Below are 17745 nucleotides of genomic sequence, written 5' to 3'. Positions count from 1 at the left end.
AGCCTCCTTTGAACATTGAAATGCTGTCTGATTGTGTGGGAGTTAGGAAATAAATGTACATACACAGCCTTGATTGGCTGATAGGATGGTCGAGAGCCCACCCCCTTACCAAGATGAACAGTCACTGGCCTATTATAATCAAATCAGATGGTGACGTCATGATCTGGCTCAGAAACTCCTGAACAGGCTGAAATTCCAGTTCTTACACAGTTCTTATTTCAGTGTTATTTCGATGCCGTAGTGTGGACATATAATAAAAAAAACATTAACACACTTCCCATTTAAGAAAAGTGTAAGGGTGCCAAATTTGGTGCTTTTATCACATTTACTATTGTCTACATTTTCAGTTAAGTATACAAGAGATTTAAAAAAATATTCTTCCATATTAACACAGAAATCATGGTATATAGTTTTTTGTCCAGTAAGTAGTTGCTTGACAAACTCCTAAGATTACAGAAGGATCAAAAGAATATTTGGACATGGACATTTTTGACCAGTTGGGGTCAAAATGTATTTATTGACACTTAGGGTTAAAAGGGCATATCGCTCAATCTGTTCGATTTTGAGTTTGACCATTAGCAACATGTGAAGTATTGGTCCCATGTTTTATGAGCTGAAATAAAAGTTCCTGAGAAATGATCCATACACACAAAAAGTTTATTTCTCTCAAATGTTGTGCACACATTTGTTTACATCCCCATTAGTGTGCATTTCTCCTTCGCCAAGATAATCCGTCCACCTGTAGCATGATCATTACACAGATGGACCTTGTGCTGGGGACAAAAGTCCACTCTAAAATGTGCAGTTGTCACACACCACCACAGCCATTTTAAGATTTGTGGGAGTGTTAATTTGGCATGCTGCCTGCAGGAATATCCAAGAGCTCTTTCCAGAGAATTGAATGTTAATTGTGACTACCATAAGCCGCCTGTAATGTCCTTTTAGAGAATTTGGCAGTACGTCCATCCTGCCTCACAACCGCAGACCACGCCAGCCCAGGACCTCCACATTTGGCTTCTTCAGCTGGGAGATCGTTGGAGACCAGGCACTAAGGCACAGCTGAAGTAACTGCAGGTTTGTTCATCTGAAAAATGTCTGAACCGGCAGAAACCATCTCACCAAAGTTAATCTGTGTGCTCATCGTCCTCACCAGGGTCAACTTCAGTGGACAAATGCTCACCTTCGATGGCCACTGGAGAAGTGTGCTCTTCACAGATGAATTCCGGTTTCAACTGTACCGGGCAGATGGCATTGTGTGGACATGTCAAGGTTGTGAACAGAGTGCCCCCATAAGCTACAGACAACGAACACAATCACATTTTATTGATGGTAATTTAAATGTAGAGAAAGGTAACGAGACCCTCCGGGCCATTGTCGCAGCATTCATCCGCCACCATCACCCCATGTTTCAACATAATGCGCAGCCTCATGTCGCAAGGATCTGTACTCAATTCCTGAAAGCTGAAACTGTCCCTAGTTCTTCCATGACCTGCAAACTCAGACATGTCACCCATTGAGCATGTTTGGGATGCTCTGGATGGACGCGCACAACAGCATTCTAGTTCCGGCCCAATATCCAGCAATTTAGCCCAGCGATTGGAGTGGGTCAACATTCCAGGCTACAATCAACAATCAGATCAACTATTTGAAGGAGACGTGTTGTGCAGTATGAGGCAGACGGCAACACCAGATACCAACTGGTTTTCTGATCCACGACCCCTACTTCTTTAAGGTATGTGAAATCCATAGGTTAGGCCCTAATATACCTCTTTCAATTGACCAGTTTCTTTATATTAACTAACGGAGTATGATCTTTTAAATTTTTGCGTTTACATTTTTGTTGTGTAGCGTGCCCTAGGGCAATGTGTCCTGATGGTGGCACTGTGGGGCCGTAGCTTGAACCCTACCATTGCTGTTTGCAGCCCTCTTCTCCATGGTCTTCTGCAAGGTGAAAACGGGAAGACATCCAAATGACCAGCAGCAATAACATACCACATCATCCAAACCACACCTTCCAGTGCATGACAATGTTCATAGAAGACTGAGTGCCAATATACACAATGACCTGAATACTGGTTTAAGTGAATAGTGTTAAATTACAATTATCACAACATGCTTAGCACATACTGTAATGTTCAGTGAGATTATCATATAAGCACTAGCCTGTGTAAATAACAGGCATAATTGTAACCAAATACCCCATACACCTCTCACTAGTTGACAAAATACATTTCCCTTTCAAATAATTTACAACCCCAATAATTCACTAAACATCAACATGGAAAACAATAGTCAAGTCAGCAGTTAGATTTTGTTGTAAATAACATTGTTTTTATTTCAAAGCCAGGATGCCTAGACCTACATATAGGACTTAGCTGCTGCCGGCCTTGGCAGCGATTCTCTTGTCTCTCTCCTCAGCGATTGTGAGACGAATACCCTTTCCACGGGGCAGGGACACCCACGGCTTGTTGCCCTGGAGATGGGGGAGGGAGAGAGTAAACGTAAGATTATTACAAAAGAATGCCGGCAAAGAGGGAATCTACAAACATGGCACAGGAAGTGGTCAAAAGTAAGTGGACAAAAGATGCAATTTAAAGTGAACGCTGGTTCTTAGGAAAAAGGAACCTTTCATCTTAGTTGTAACAAATACTGATGTTAGTCTAAAAAGACCAAAACCGTCCTCGCGAGTGGCACAGCGGTCTAAGGCAATGCATCGCATGCAGTGCTAGAGGTATTACTACAGACCCGGGTTAATTTCTCGGGCTGTGGGAGTCCCATAGCACAGCACACAAATGGCCCAGCGTCGTCCGGGTTAGACCGGTAAGGGCTTAAATTGGCTCATGGCGCTCTAGCAACTCCTTGTGGCAAGTGGGTGCCGGTGGGCTGACCCCGGTCACCAGCTGAACCGTGTTTCCTCCAACACATTGGTGGGGCTGTCTTCCGGGTTAAGCTGGCGAGTGTTAAGAGCATGAGTAGGCGGGTCATGTTTTGGGGGACGCATGACTTGACCTTCACCTCTCCCGAGCTTGTTGGAGTTGCAGCGATGAGACAAGATCGAAAATTGGGGAGGGGATTAAAATGAAAAACAACCAAAACCTGCCTATAACGCTTGGGACTGATAAATTGATCAGGCTGTAGTATTTACTTGTGTTAAACGAATAGTTCACCCAAATTACATTTTCTTACCCTGTCAGCAGTCTATGGAAAAGGTATGACTGCAATCCATGCTTTGGTTTAGTTGTCATGGCACAGTTTCCAAATGCTAGCAGGACCGATATTAGCATTTTTCGCTTATCATGTCCAAATCATCTGGCAATATCTAAAAGCATGGGTCTCCAACAGGTCGATCGCGAGCTCATAGCCCACCTAAGAGTAGCTCACAGTATATTACGGACACAGGGAAGAGAACATGGCCATTTGAAAGCTAGAAAAACAACACTCAACATGTTTAATTTTTTAAAAGAGCTTTCATGCCAGGAAAGGTTGGAGACCATTGATCTAAAATGTATTGTGAAGCTCAAAGTCACTTACAGATGATTTGAAAAGGTGCAAAAATGCTAACATTAAATGGGATTTGTGCAACAAATGCTGAAACATTAGCATGTAGAAACTAAACCAAAGCATGGATTGCTGTCATAACTTGTCCATAGACTGCTTACATGGTAAGGACCAATTGTGTAATTTGGGTCCCTTGAACGGGTCTGTCTATAGAACATACTTCCTATCAAATCTGAAGTAGTGTCGTTTTGGGATGGTTGGTAAAGCTACTGTTCATCATTGTCAAGTGTGCCAGCGATTGAGGATAGAACCAGCAGACTATAACACGCTGGCACCGAAGACATAGCATTGGCTTTGTTCTACCTCCGTACAATCACACATGAGTACTGAGCAACTACATGAGTGTCAAGAAATGGAGGGGATGAGCAGGTATGTGTTTGAGTGCGCGTGTATGAGTCTTCTCTACTTACCTTGCCAATGATGAAGATGTTTCCAAGCCTGGTGGCGAAGATGTTTCCAGCGCTATCCTTGACGTGCACAACGTCAAACGAGCCGGGATGCCTCTCCCTGTTGGTGATGATACCAATACGCCCCAAATTGGCACCACCGGTCACCATGCACAGGTTACCTACAGGGAAAAGAGAGGGGAGACAAAAGGGAGAGTGATGAGGGTAAAGACGGTACTTCAAAAATATTCCAAATTTGATTGGGTAGTATTTTTGCTTTGCATCAGTCAAGTCTGCAAAATGTTTCAAAGGTGGTGCTTAGTGGATCCAAGGGTCTGTATGAACAGACCACCATTTTTCACAATTTATTTTTCCTACAAAGTGTCAAAATGAGTCAACAATCCAGTTCTACATTCACCATTGAAGAAAATGTAACCCCTCTACACCATGGGATAAGCAAGACTACACAAAATCTTAATTTAGTTACTCTGCCCGTGTAACAGTGTCTGAGATCAACGGTCCCTGCCAGCCGTGGGATGCAAGATAGACAGGGATAGTAGGAAACTAGTTGATGTGTGCAGCACTGAACAAGCTGCACTGTAACTTATCCTGCTTTTATAATAATTCTTCAATTTGACTAAATTCGAGACAAGCCAGACATTACTACCACCCCGCACACTTAATAGATTTGATATGTAACACTTCAAAAATCTATCAGGCAAACCTTAAAGACCCCTTTCCCCACATGTATACATTTCCCTTTCAATCACTTTAAAAGTATATATTTTTAACTGTGATGTTACCTGTGTCGAACTTGATGTGTTCTGTGATCTTGCCGGTGGCGAGGTCGATGCGGACTGTGTCGTTGACCTTGATGAGGGGGTCGGGGTAGCGGATGGTGCGTGCGTCGTGGGTCACCAGGTGGGGGACTCCTTTGGTGCCGATGAGGTTCTTCTTCACCTTGCACAGTTTGTACTAGAGGGAAGCAGAGGGGGAGAGTGAATGATTATTATGGCAGGGCTTCCCAAACCTAGACTCGGAAGTGTAAATGCTTAATTAAAAGGGAAAATCCACTAGAATCTTTCATTAGTCAACTGCTGATAGTACAAAAACATTTTACTGCTGACACGTAAAATGTAAGATATGACTTTAAAAAATGGATTACCCACTTGGTTTTGAACTCTAATTCCTAATGTGATAAACAGGCATAACTACTCCAAATGAAACCAGGCCAGGCAGGCATTTACACAAAAGGTTGAATTTGTAACCCTTTCACATTAGGATTCATCCAATTCTTTTGGTTGGAGCTCAGAACTTCTTAGAGGTATTGGTGAGGGTTTTTTCAGCTCGTTGATCAAAACCAAAGACTGTCTTCATTGCTCCCTCCATACAGAAGATCATATTGTACTTGTACTGCTTGGTTTAAAAAGCCAGGCTTGAGCTGTGAATAACTAGACTCGCAACCATGTGTGACAACGTGGCATACCTGGGCCTCCTCAGCGGTGATGCGGTGAACAGTGAAACGTCCCTTCACGTCATAGATCAGACGGAAATGCTCTCCAGTTTTCTCAATGCTGATCACATCTACAGACAGACATCACGCATTCATATCAATGATCAAATCCAGAACAGACCAACACCAAAATAGGACGCATCAGACCAAATTCAATAAAGTCAGTCAGGATCAAATTCTCATAACTGGGAACAAAACGACACTGCGCATTTCAGATACCAGTAGTTAGAATGACAGTCAAACTAACTGAATGAAAGTCAACCCAACAATATTTAGTCCGTTCATAATAGTAATAATTAGGTTGGTGCTTACATTCGTCGTATTTCACACAGGTACAAGTGTGTATTAATACAGGTGAATTGGAAATTGGTTTTTGCATATCTCACTCCTGCGACACCCCCGGAGAATGGGGTCATGGCCAGGGTGTGCCATTATCAACAGAGCAATTAAGATCAAGTTCCCTTTTCACCTTCTCGGCTCGGGATTCGAACCAGCAACCTGTTGGTTACTGGCCCATCTACCACCCAGGTCAGATACTAACAAAAAGCACAACACAACCCATTCCATTGTACACCAGCAAGCTAGGCAAAATATCAGACTACTAGAGGGGCACTATACAAATCCTCTGGGCTCAATTGTGTATCAGAGGAAAACATCTCACACCGTTTTTCCATCAAAGCATGTGATCTAGCCTTGTGGAGAACCAATGTGGGATGGCATGGTCCAGCGACAAATCCACTCCATTGTACATTAGATGGCTCGGCTAACATCCCACTGTATGTTCTAACAGCAGTGTGTGAGCTAGCCTTAAAGGAGACGTGTTACATGGTCTGCATTTACATAATGTGAGGTTTCACCTAGCCCGGGAAATGAATCACAACACCATCATAGCTCTCTTGGCAGGAATAAAAGTTGTACAGAAGTGTGTGAGTGCAAGATGGTGTGTGCATGAAAGTCTAATGGGGTACATGTGAAGATGTGTGCCTGAGAAACCGTGTGAATATGAGAGTGAATGTCTACTGGTGTGTGTACAAGTTTCCTTGAGCACCTAGGAGGATATGGGTGAAGATTCAAAAAGAGATTAAATTCCTTTAAGTGGGTCCACAGATGTCTCTCCATCTGATGTGAGGTGTGTTGTGCACTTATCTAACCAGAAGCCATGAAGACCAAATGAGAAAACAAGTGAGGAATAATTTGACAGCGTGATCAAGACACCACCAAAGCCCAGACTAGCTACAACTAAATGAAACTCACTCCAAACACTAAGCGTGCCATCTACCAAATCAGGCTAAGTGCAAAACTCTTTAGATATTTAAAGAAGTCTTCGGTCAGTTCAGTGCCTTGCATCCAATGTGATATGCTCATCACAACAACAACATCCCATCCTTAGACTGGGACACACAACGAGAAACATTTACATATGCAATTTCACAGCAACTAGGAGATACACGTCATATAACCTGCTCAAATACTACAAAATGCATCCCTACTTTAAGTTAGAGCTCAGAACTTCTTAGAGGTATTGGTGAGATTTTTTTCAGCTCATTGATCAAAACCAAATATTGTCTTCATTGCTCTTATTTCCAGCTCTAGTCACGGGCTAGGTGAAATGAGTGGAACAGTACCCTCCCCCTTCTTCCCTCCAGTCCTTCACTTCATTCTCATTACCCTTCACCCACACCTATCATCTTCCACCCCTCTCCCCTATGAAGTCAATAGGGAAGGTCACATCACTGCAAACTATACTCCTCTCCCTTCCTCAGAACATACTCACAACTTCCCTTCCACACTCTTTAAACCCAACTCACCCATGAAGCCAGTGGGGTAGGTGATGTCGGTGCGGACCTTGCCATCGATCTTGATGAACCTCTGCATGCAAATCTTTTTGACCTCGTCTCCGGTCAGGGCGTACTTCAGACGGTTCCTGAGGAAGATGATGAGGGGCAGGCACTCCCTCAGCTTGTGGGGACCGGTGGAGGGACGAGGCGCCTACATAGATAAAATTGGGTGTGCTATTTTAACTACTATATGAGCAGTAAACAATGACAGCTATAGACCACGTTGGTTCAGCAGACAAGTATACACAGGAAGACATAACTATGCATTAAAACAGCAATGTGTCAAGTAATTTTCAACAAACATGTTATTGCCTATACTTTCTTTGTGTGTCTTATAAATGTCTGTTCAGTTGCAGGTGGTTCGCCATACACCAGAGAATATTCAGAAAGACTACAATCAACGTTATGCACCGAGTGGAGAGTTAAGTCACCCCACCATTTTAGCTTCTTGACATCTTGCATTTCCCAACATATTTGCAGGAACTAGTCGTTTATATGCGACGCGGCCATAGTTATGCCCCTCAATTTAGCTAATAATCGGCATGCTAGTCTGCAACTAACAAGTAACATTGTGGTTTTATAATTTAGGTATGAAGTAGCATGTACTTACGAACACTCCGGTGAGCTTGTCAAGCATCCAATGCTTGGGCGCTGCAACGCGCTTCAGGTGCTTCTTCGGTCCTCGTGCCTAGAAACCAGAAAAATAACTTGTCATCCCAACTAATGTAGTTAAACTTCCAGCCTAACAACAGACAACTCAGTTTCATTCGAAACACCATGCGACCTGTCTGGCTAGCAGAGTGTACAATATATTCATTTCCTACACGGTCCTTGAATGACAATTCCGACCGTGGCCTACTCGATAAAAACACAACAGGGTTTATGTTGACCCAATTCCCTCTGCAAAAAGTTTGTGCTCAGGTAAACACTTTTGAAATAGACTTTTGAACGTAAAAGTATTGGTAACAGAAACATTTGGTTCAAATGGGCAGAATTGACACTAGCTAGCCGATGGTGAAATAATTCGTTTTTTCGAATATCGTTCCATAGACCAAAACTTAAAGTCCTTATTTCAATACAGGGACGAGCCATCGCCAAATGTTTGTCTTTTCAAATTATCACAGTTATATGTGGGATATTATATTCAGAAAAAGTGATGTTTGACGATGATTCTGGCGAGAATCTTTCGGAAACACAGCTCACCATGTTGGAGTCTGCGGGGAAAAGGACCTCCCACTTTCAGGCCTTAGAAAATAAGACCGAGTATTGTGCTGACGAGGGACAAACAGAGCGGAGTTTATATGGTCCGCTCTCTAGTGTCGCGGAGAGTAACTGCAATTGGATGTTCCTTGAACTTGTTAGAAATACGGAAGATGGTTATTTTAGCAGGCCAGGTACACATACGTCAGTATTTGTATTGTATTGAATGGCACAAATACTAATATGGCTCTCACTGATTCTTATATAATTGTAAATGTTTTATATATTTCGAATGAATGGCAGTGTAGCGATCCTCGCTATATGAGCCATGTTACAACTCTCACCAAGTGTATTAACACTATTGGCGTGATGTGTAGGATGTTTGCCTATCACGCCAGAGATCTGGGTTTGCTTCCCGCTCCCTACATTCATTACTATATTCTCAAATTGTAATATGCCTAAGCAACGCACATACAGGTTAACTTATTTTCATAAAATTAATATACTGATTCGCAAGTCTAGCCTACATGTCTTCATCCTAATAAATATTTAAATATTGGTATGTACTGTAGCCTATGTGTTTTTGTCTTCCCCGAGCCTCTCAAATGTAAATTGTCCATATCTCTCTGGAAATGCCAGCGGGCCCTTCAGTTTATGCGGCGCGAGATAATAAAGCTGTTCTGAGGCGCATGTGTTCCCAATTCCCATGACAAATGTCACTAGTGACGTCCTTCTTTCTGGCAGCTTGCTTTCATATGCTTTAAGTGTATGCTCTATTTATCTTCTCATAGTTACAGAAGTTAAGGACTTTCACAAAGGCACCGCATTATGCTTGACCCCTAGCCCTCAATAAACATGCAACAGTGTGTCTGTTGTAGCCTATCAATGGTGTTTTTTTTATATGTTTGACAAATATTTCTAAAAATCATGCCTACGAATATTCTGTTCACTTTCTGTATAGGCCAACAGCCCATTTTCCTTTCATTATAGGACTTGCGTGACCTGTTGATTTGAGAAGTCACCACTAGATGGCGACATGTTATAAAATGTTAACAGTTCTCAGCAATCAAGAGTTTATGAATGAATTTACTAAAATAATATGTACAAATGTTGCATCTGGTCGGCGTAATGACAAATACGATTCAGGTTGGTATTCTTTATTTTCCACCCCAAATGCAGTGAAGTAACAAAAATACAAGCATTTAAATATGATCTAGTACATATTTTCATAAAGATACAAATGAGATGCAAACGGAGAAAGTGCTAAAACAAAAATCCACATCAGTTATGATTCCATCTGTCATTTCAAAAACAAAAAGAAAAGAGAGATAAAAAAAAAAAGAAATAGGTCCCTCTCCCTTTCTAAAATAAGGCCTCAATTTAAAAAAAAAAAAGGTGTGATTTAAAGAGAGAAACTTAGGACCATACAATCAGTGCAGTAGCTAGACAAGTGATTCCTTTTTTTTTCTCCAACATTTTTTTTTCCTTTACAAAATTAATAGCAAGAAGTGTTTCTCAAGCTAAAACAAAAAGAAAATGACCACAAAAATATCTGAAATGTCATAAGGAAAGTAAAACAAACATTCAATGAAAAGTAAATGTTCTTGCTAGTCTGGAAGCTCAAAGGGTTTCTGATTAGGAAATAAGTTGGTGTAGTTATCTTGCATTTCCGTGGAGTCAAAACTTAAAGGGAAACTTACAGGAATACTTTCCCATGCAAGCAGTCACACACACACTCGTGCTCTCTTACGATCAAGTGATCCAGCAACTAAAACTACAAAACAATAAGGACCCTGTTTAGATATGTAGCCTACTCCTGCTTTGGTCTACTGTCGGCCTACTGACTGACTAACTCGAAAAGGTAAAAACACCAACGTATCACATGGTGAAAGAAGCATGATGATGCCAAGTGACTCACACTTGGAACATGGGAACTTAGTCAATTGGAACATTTCCTCTTTATTAAGAGGTAATCTTGTTTCTGTAGTCTTCTGAACAGGTACTGTTCAAAAAAATAATTAATTTACGCAATCATTAGTTTATAATTAATTAGCCTTCAGCTCTCACAAGTCAACCCCCCTCCAAAAAAATACAATATTTTTACCTGTAACCATCAGGAACTATTGTACATGTCCTATATGGCACCTTATTCTCTCATATATATATAAAAACACACAGCACTACTTTTGAACAGGACACACAGGGCTCTGGTCAAAAGTAGTGCATGGGCCCTGGTCAAAAGTAGTGCGCTATATAGGGAATTGGGTGCCATTTTGGACATACACATTGACGGTACAACAGCAGAGTAGGTAGTAATGGAGCGTCTTGGCTCTAGGACCACAGGGGACAGAGATGGAGGGGGGGGGGGGGGGGGAGAGACGGATGAAGAGACTTATAATAGACAGAGAGAATGATGGGGCAGGAACTATGATTCATTTCACCTACAGAGTTACCAGGTACACGAAGACCACGGACGTTAAGACTCATTCATTTATTTAGATACAGACACTGACAGCACCATACAGGTCAGGTTACACCGGTCCACCGAGACTACACAGGCTTCTGATGCCTCCTGTCATGTCTGTCTTATGTCACAGGGACCTGAATAATATCACACACACACACTGGTGTTCCATCAAACCCGCTGAACTCTCCTGAATGTTGGGGTAACTGAATAAGTGACAAGTGCCTGTTTCACGGCTGCTACTTCCATTACCGGATCGTAATACCATCCATCCCTCCTTCTGCCGGTGTGTGTGTAGGGGGCCCTTGGGAAGTAGAGTGAAATTGACAGACAGGCCCGAGGCTCAGGTTCCCTCAGTAACATAGTATTTTCTGTGAGACACACAAAAACATTAGACCCTGTGTCTATCCTTTCTCCTTTAAATTTAGAACGGGATACAGAGGAAAAACAAGAGAACAGCATGCTCTTTTTGGGTCAGGATGTGTCCATAACTTGTCCTTTAGAGAAAAACAGAGGGTGACCCCCAAAAAATGTCTAATTTCGTGTGTTTGGGTGAGCACCCAGCCGGGACATTAGAGTTTATGTCAATCCAACCTAGAGAGTAATGAAAAGGAAAGAATGAGAAAGCACAAATCTCCTCCTTTCATCCCTCCATTTGGGTGGGTCAGCATCCGGCAGGTACATCCGCTATGAAGTCAAACTCGTTCTGTCCTAGCCAGAGTTCAGGCAGCTCGTTAGCCTGGTCCAACCCCAGCTCTACGACCAACGACATCAGAACCTCCTCATCCACCGGGTCAGAGTCAATAATCCCCCCACAGCTCTGATTCCTACCTCCAACACCTCCAGGGGTACCCCCCACCAGCTGCCCTGCCGAGCCCAGCGTTGAGGCCCCAAACCCCCTCTGAGGTCCTGACGTGGGCCCAGAGGCTATGCCACCACTTATACCTCCAGCCAGACTCTGGTAGTGGGAGTTGAGTTTCTGGAGCTGCATGCTGGCGAGGAGGTGAGGGCCGGTCTGGAGGGTCTGCAGGCAGAATGGCGGAGGTTTGGAGAGGGATGGAGAGGTGGAGGTGTGGAGGGTGGTGGAGGAGGAGGGTAAGGGGCCACCCCCGGGTGTCTTGACAGGCACTGCCGTCCCAGTGTAGTGGAGGAGGGTGAGGGAGGATGACGGCAGCTCGCGGTCCTTCATGACAACGTGGGTGGGGCTGGAGAACAGTAGTGAGGTCATCACCTGGGGATGCCTGGGAATGAGGAAAATATGTTACGATGACGTCATCAAACAGGGACACTACACAAGGCGGAAGAGATAACAGAGAGTACTAAAAACATACAAGGTTCTGATAAGAGATATGACATAGCGGCTGGATCACAGAGTGATGATAAGATTCATTTTCTTTGCTTTAACAGCCTGAAGTCAATTGTTTTACTAGGCTACCCGCTAAGTTGAGACTGGAGACTGTGTCCCGGCTAAAAATCATTGTCTAATTTAATTGGTGGGTCACACGAACAAACAAAACAAAAATATTTTTTTGCTTTTTACATTGCAAAGAGAAAGGTTGTATCCCAAATGGCACCCTATTCCCTTTATAGTGCACTACTTTTGACCAGAACCAACCAAGGTTTGGGAACTTGGGATACAGACTAAGTCAATTAAGTAAATTAACCATGAAAATACCATAGGCTCAGAGAGAGGGGACTGACTGACTGTCTGGGGTTCATAATAGGGTTAAAGGACAACAGACCCATTGAGGTCTGAGTCACATGATAACATACATACATATCGCCCTGAGAAAAGGAGTGTGTATGTGGGTGCGTGCATGTTTGCGTGAAAGAGGGACACACACGTCCAGTCATGAGGCTGTCATTTTAGGCAGTTTATCGCTTAATTGTATGTGCTGATCCACTGGAACCCCCTTCCTGAGACACACACTCATCCAACCCCCTTCCTGCCCCAGCCCATATTTAGGGAGAGGATAATTGCTACAGGCATGCATGCAGCTGCACTGGGCCTATAGAACACACACACCCGTCATCTTCTGTGGCCTGCCATTGACAGCTGTTTGGTATTCACCACTTTGTGTGTGTTCTCTGGTCCTTTGTGTTCATTATTCATTGGATGATTACTGTCAGAGGCAGACTGACTGCACATGGTTCCTCAACACAACAGCTTTCTATTACACTGATGATGCTGACGGGAAGAAAGACAGACCGATAGGAGGAAGGAGAGACACTGGGCCATGTTCAAATATCAGTGGTGGAACAAGTACCCAATTGTCATACTTGAGTAAAAGTAAAAATATACCTTAATAAAATACTACTGGTGTAAAAGTCAAAGTATTTGGTTTTAAACCAGACGGCACAATGTAGTCTTTTTTTATTGGCGGATAGCCAGGGGAACACTTCAACAAAGCATTTGTGTTTAGTGAGTCCGCCAGATCAGAGGCAGTAGGGATGACCAGGGATGTTCTCTAGATAAGTGTGCGAATTTGACCATTTCTGTCAAAATGTAACAAGTACTTCTGGGTGACAGGGAAAATGTATGGAGTAAAAAGTACATTATTTTCTTGAGGGATGTAGTGCAGGAAAAGTTGTAAAAATTCTAAATAGTAAAGACACCCCAAAAAACTACTTAAGCAGTACTTTAAAGTATTTTCACTTAAGTACTTTAAACCACTGTCAAATATCCTTCCATTTATATCCGTGATTATGCCTTCCTCAAGGAAGGAGAATGCGTTTTGAAAGTATTCCAACAGAGCCTATTGAAGTGGTATGTGTCTCACTAAACTGCTTCATTAAAACCTATTGCCAAGAAGACAAACTGTTGATTGAATAGCTTACCTTAGTCAATTAGCAAGGCTAGTATGTTTAGCCTATATAAACTAAGCACATTATGTCAGACAATCACTATAGAAGTTACTTGGAACAGGTTCTCAGTAATATGGTTAATCATATCGGTCTCCCGGTGGACTTGAGGGTCAGACCAGAAAAGGGAATAAAATGCGTCTCATCTCTCCCAACAACGGCGGTGTCAATTACCATGCGTGACGAACAAATTGAAACGTCAATCTGCGCACACACCTTCACCATATGCTGAGGCTTAGCATTGCCACTTGTTTTAATTGAATCAACACATTTAACTATGGGGTGGAGGAAACAACGCAGAAAGGATATTTAATCACCCTACAAAATGCCCTTAACGTATAGCCAGCCTACTTTGCATAACACATATAGGCTAACTCATGTTTGTGACAAATATTTTTTGACCCCATTTGCAAATTTGGTCAAATTGACTAAATAACTTATTCAAAACCAGGCTTTTAGGAGATGAATGTTATTGAGTAGTCATACATCGTTCAAATTGCGCGTAAAATGCATTTCATTTCAGGGTGTAGGCAAACTTCAGAATGCAGATCGGGAAACTGGAAAAAAAACATTTAAAAAAACAAGTGTTTGGCGAATATAAGTGCACACTCTGCCTTATTGCTCTGCGAAAGAAAACAAATAGTAAAGCAAACCATGGGCAATGTCAAATAAACATTAGCCTAACGCATAACTTACAAATAGCATTAACAGAAAATGTATACAGGCAAGAACAAACCTTTTAGAAAAAACGTTCAGCACAGCAGAGAAGATCCGTGTGTGGAGAGGATTGGTGAGATGTCTAATGAACCCAAATCAACTCGCAAAACCACACCAGCAAGTAAATGTTTTGTCATCAACTAAAACGTTTGTTAATAGTTGTCTATATTTAGCAAGTCATCCGTTGGGTCCTGTTAAACTGTAGCCATAAAGTAAACGGTTGTGGATCAGGACATTGTCCCCGTGCAGCGTCTCGCCTTCACTCTCAATTTCTCTCTAGACTGGACGACTCGGGCAGAGTTCCCTCAATGGTGTTGTTACTGAATCTAAAGGATTATTCATTCGCTCACTCACTCACTCACACACTCGACCCTCAAGAAGCAGCGGGCGAAGTGCGTTTGTGGCTGGACAGCATCAAAATCCCGGCCAAGAGTATGAAGAGAATCGGACAGACGCACAAGGGCTATCGCCCAACAAACGGTTCGGTTAATTCCAGTACCTTAGTGATCCAGTTTCCATAGTTTCCGTGTGCCCGTCATGAAAGCGCTCAACTGAGGCAGATGTTCTTTATTCTCAAGAGCGAGCGCCTTTCTCTACAATCACAGATCAAATAGTGTTCTATTCTATTCTCAACAGCCATCTCACTGATTATCATTCATGAGGGAACGCATAGCCCCAACACCCCTCATTGCACTTGAAACAATAACTGATGATTTGCACAACATAAAATGTGACACCAAAATGAAAAACAGTGTGGGCCAACACACTCGCACTAGCCTACTTAGACAGACACCGTGGATGCTGTCATCAATTAGGTAGGCCTATTTAATATTTTAAAGTCCTCTGTTACAACTATAGGTCAAATAACTCATGTCGTGAAATGACAGACCTAAACATTTCCCAAAATTCGAGGTTGTCCTATCAACCCAGACCCATTGATAACACAGCCTTTTTTCAGATCCTGTTCATTCATGCATTGATTTTTAACAATTCGTCTCAATATTGTCAGAGAGAGAAAAGAAAACATGCCAAGGCACCTTCTTTTAAAACACCACGCGCCTTAATTCCTTTTCAGTTAACCACATAAAGGCTTGCGAGCATCTGTCTTTATTGTGGTCAAGTCCCGTCAGTGCGCGGGGACAGTTCTCATGTAGATGAGGCTCGAGCATGATGTATGGAAGTACAGGGAGTCCTCTTTCTCCCCGGTGAGAAAACGTTATGCAAATGAGACGAACGGTTTTCAATTTCCCTCTTGAATGTAAAACTAGAAAAAAACGGGTAAAAACAGACCGACCCACATAAACGCAAATTAACGTCAGCTTGTAATGTTCAACAACTCTCCTTTGATACATTTTTTTTGCAAGCCTAGTTATATAATACTGAGCCCTAAAGCAAACACTTATCTTATGACAAAACATTTCATAATCTAAAAAGGTCAACTGATGTCGTATTCAAATCAAATGATGACATCCTATGGAGGGAAACATTATGTTTTGCATAAAATGTCGTTGGGAAGGCCTGATGCAGTCAGTCTAGTCGTCATAGAGGACATGGCAGGCAGGTGTGCTATTCAACAGCATGAATAGAGTTGGGAGTTTGATTTCAGGCTGGGGAGGAGAGTAAACGTTCTTATCTATACACAAGGCTCTGAGTTTCTTTAGTGAAGCTGTCAGGCAGATAGGATGTGTATGGTTAATGTATGGAAGCCATGCCTTTTCTCAATTGGATTTGCGCAACTCCTGCGTCCTCTTTACTCTTTCCCTCTCTTGCCTCCCTTTTCCTAAGTCAGCAAAACTTAAGCAGCTGGTTAGGATAATTAAGGTAGTAGGTTAGGAAAAGTGTTAGGGTTAGCTAAAATGATTTCCGACTTGACTTGAATATGTAAACTGACATCACTTTCACATTAGCGGCATCCCTTCTAGACATGACCGCGCTTCATCTGTTGAATTACATTTACAGTGGTGGAGCCCAAAATAAGTGAAAAGTGATTGAAAACAAATTAAATTAGTTGTGTAGGACATTTTAAAGGCACAAGAAGTTCCATATTGTTTTTAAACGTGTGCATGCTTTTCTCAACAACAAAAAAAGAAGCTAAATCAAAAGGGGGTGTGGCAGATTTCAAAACTCTTACAAAAATGACAACTTGATGAAAGGTGGCTATCAAGGAGGGAAGGACACTCATCCGTTGCCTACTAACGAATTGTCATCACCACCTGACCACTTATCGGTTTCTGGGTCATGGGAGAGAGAGGTGTGGAGGACGGACTTTCCTTCAAATGATTAAAGGCCCAATAAATAAAGTGGATTGAGAAACATTTTTGGTTGGCAAAGGACTGATAATTTGGCCATATTGCCAATCCAAAAATAAAGTGATATGCCATGCAACAGCTCTATGCCAAATGTTCAAAATTGTCTTTAAGAAATCTGAGGAATTATCAATGTTTTAAATAGAGAAACAGTATGTCTTAAAATATTTTTGGGAATCCAGCTCCCTAGGCCCTGAAGTTGTCCTGTTCTGGTCTCCATGCAATGTCATATGGGGAGTTTGGGGGAGGAGGTGGAAGACAGAACTACCCTACTCTGTCTAAATTCATACTTTTTACTGAGTCTTTGCGCAATAGGCTGTCACAGAGCTGTTTACAAGATAGGAGTTTCAATCAGTTTCGTCTTTCCTCCGAACCCATAAACAGACTAATGAGTTTCACATGCACTCTGAGGAAAACCACAACTCTGACCACAGAATCCATAAAGTGTGTGTGTGTGTTTGTCAGTGAGTGTGCGTACTCTGTGTGTGTGTTCTGGTTGTGGTCATAATGTTTAAATGAAATCCATAAAGATCACACAGAACTTCTGTTCCACACATGGAACCCACTTTGATTCCCCACCTCTAGGCTGCATCCAAAATGGCACTATATTCCCATAGGGCTCCAGTCAAAAGTAAAAGTAGTGCACTATAGCGAACAGAACAGTGTCATTTGGGACACAGACCTACATTTGGTGAGTTTCCTATACTGGATGTGACTGAAGCTCATGTTTTAATCAGTTTGTAAAAATAAATAAAAATGTTATTTACACCATATAGAAGGCAAAGGTGAACCATAAAAAAGTTTTACTTTTGTGAAACCAAAAGCTAAATTATAAAAAACTGTTCTACACTCCTAATGTACTTACAGTTGAAAGTAAAACATGCGGTTTGAACAGGACTGA

At 42.2% G+C, this 17745-nt stretch overlaps 2 protein-coding genes and 3 non-coding genes across 6 annotated transcripts; all 5 read right to left on the bottom strand.

The window, feature by feature from the left end:
* Positions 1–2304: 2304 nt before the first annotated feature.
* On the bottom strand, positions 2305–8524 carry rps4x (ribosomal protein S4 X-linked). Its single transcript, XM_029666365.2, has 7 exons — positions 8499–8524; positions 7906–7983; positions 7266–7446; positions 5431–5528; positions 4748–4919; positions 3969–4126; positions 2305–2473 (listed from the first exon to the last, which is right to left on the bottom strand). Exons 1-7 carry the CDS (start codon positions 8499–8501, stop codon positions 2372–2374), a joined length of 792 nt encoding a protein of 263 aa, XP_029522225.1. The 5' UTR covers positions 8502–8524; the 3' UTR covers positions 2305–2371.
* On the bottom strand, positions 3783–3917 carry LOC115133871 (small nucleolar RNA SNORA57). The gene has a single exon (XR_003864260.1). It is a non-coding gene; the product is annotated as a small nucleolar RNA SNORA57 (small nucleolar RNA).
* Positions 5249–5324, bottom strand: LOC115133873 (small nucleolar RNA SNORD61). Its single transcript, XR_003864262.1, has one exon. It is a non-coding gene; the product is annotated as a small nucleolar RNA SNORD61 (small nucleolar RNA).
* LOC115133872 (small nucleolar RNA SNORD61) lies at positions 6957–7032 on the bottom strand. The gene has a single exon (XR_003864261.1). It is a non-coding gene; the product is annotated as a small nucleolar RNA SNORD61 (small nucleolar RNA).
* A 1112-nt stretch (positions 8525–9636) lies between the features above and the next one.
* On the bottom strand, positions 9637–17658 carry cited1 (Cbp/p300-interacting transactivator, with Glu/Asp-rich carboxy-terminal domain, 1). Of its 2 annotated transcripts, none has more exons than XM_029666366.2 (2): positions 14558–17658; positions 9637–12200 (listed from the first exon to the last, which is right to left on the bottom strand). In XM_029666366.2, exon 2 carries the CDS (start codon positions 12185–12187, stop codon positions 11624–11626), a length of 564 nt encoding a protein of 187 aa, XP_029522226.1. In that variant the 5' UTR covers positions 12188–12200; positions 14558–17658; the 3' UTR covers positions 9637–11623. The 2 variants fall into 2 exon arrangements, with proteins under 2 accessions (XP_029522226.1, XP_029522227.1); XM_029666367.2 differs by lacking the exon at positions 14558–17658 and adding an exon at positions 13798–14543.
* Between the last annotated feature and the right edge of the window lie 87 nt (positions 17659–17745).

This window comes from Oncorhynchus nerka, linkage group LG8 (genome assembly GCF_034236695.1).
Source record: "Oncorhynchus nerka isolate Pitt River linkage group LG8, Oner_Uvic_2.0, whole genome shotgun sequence".
NCBI classification, from domain to species: Eukaryota; Metazoa; Chordata; class Actinopteri; order Salmoniformes; family Salmonidae; genus Oncorhynchus; species Oncorhynchus nerka.
This window is presented reverse-complemented; position numbering and strand designations above follow the sequence as displayed.

What these genes read in the sequence shown, in the direction of transcription:
- rps4x (XM_029666365.2), bottom strand. An exon ending in ACAAGCTCACCGGAGTGTTC is followed by an intron (nt 7,447 to 7,905) that starts GTAAGTACATGC and finishes TTATCTATGTAG; the next exon opens with GCGCCTCGTCCCTCCACCGG. An exon ending in ACATCTTCATCATTGGCAAG is followed by an intron (nt 2,474 to 3,968) that starts GTAAGTAGAGAA and finishes CCCCATCTCCAG; the next exon opens with GGCAACAAGCCGTGGGTGTC.
- cited1 (XM_029666366.2), bottom strand. Translation starts at nt 12,187, where the DNA reads ATGACCTCACTACTGTTCTCCAGCCCCACCCACGTTGTCATGAAGGAC.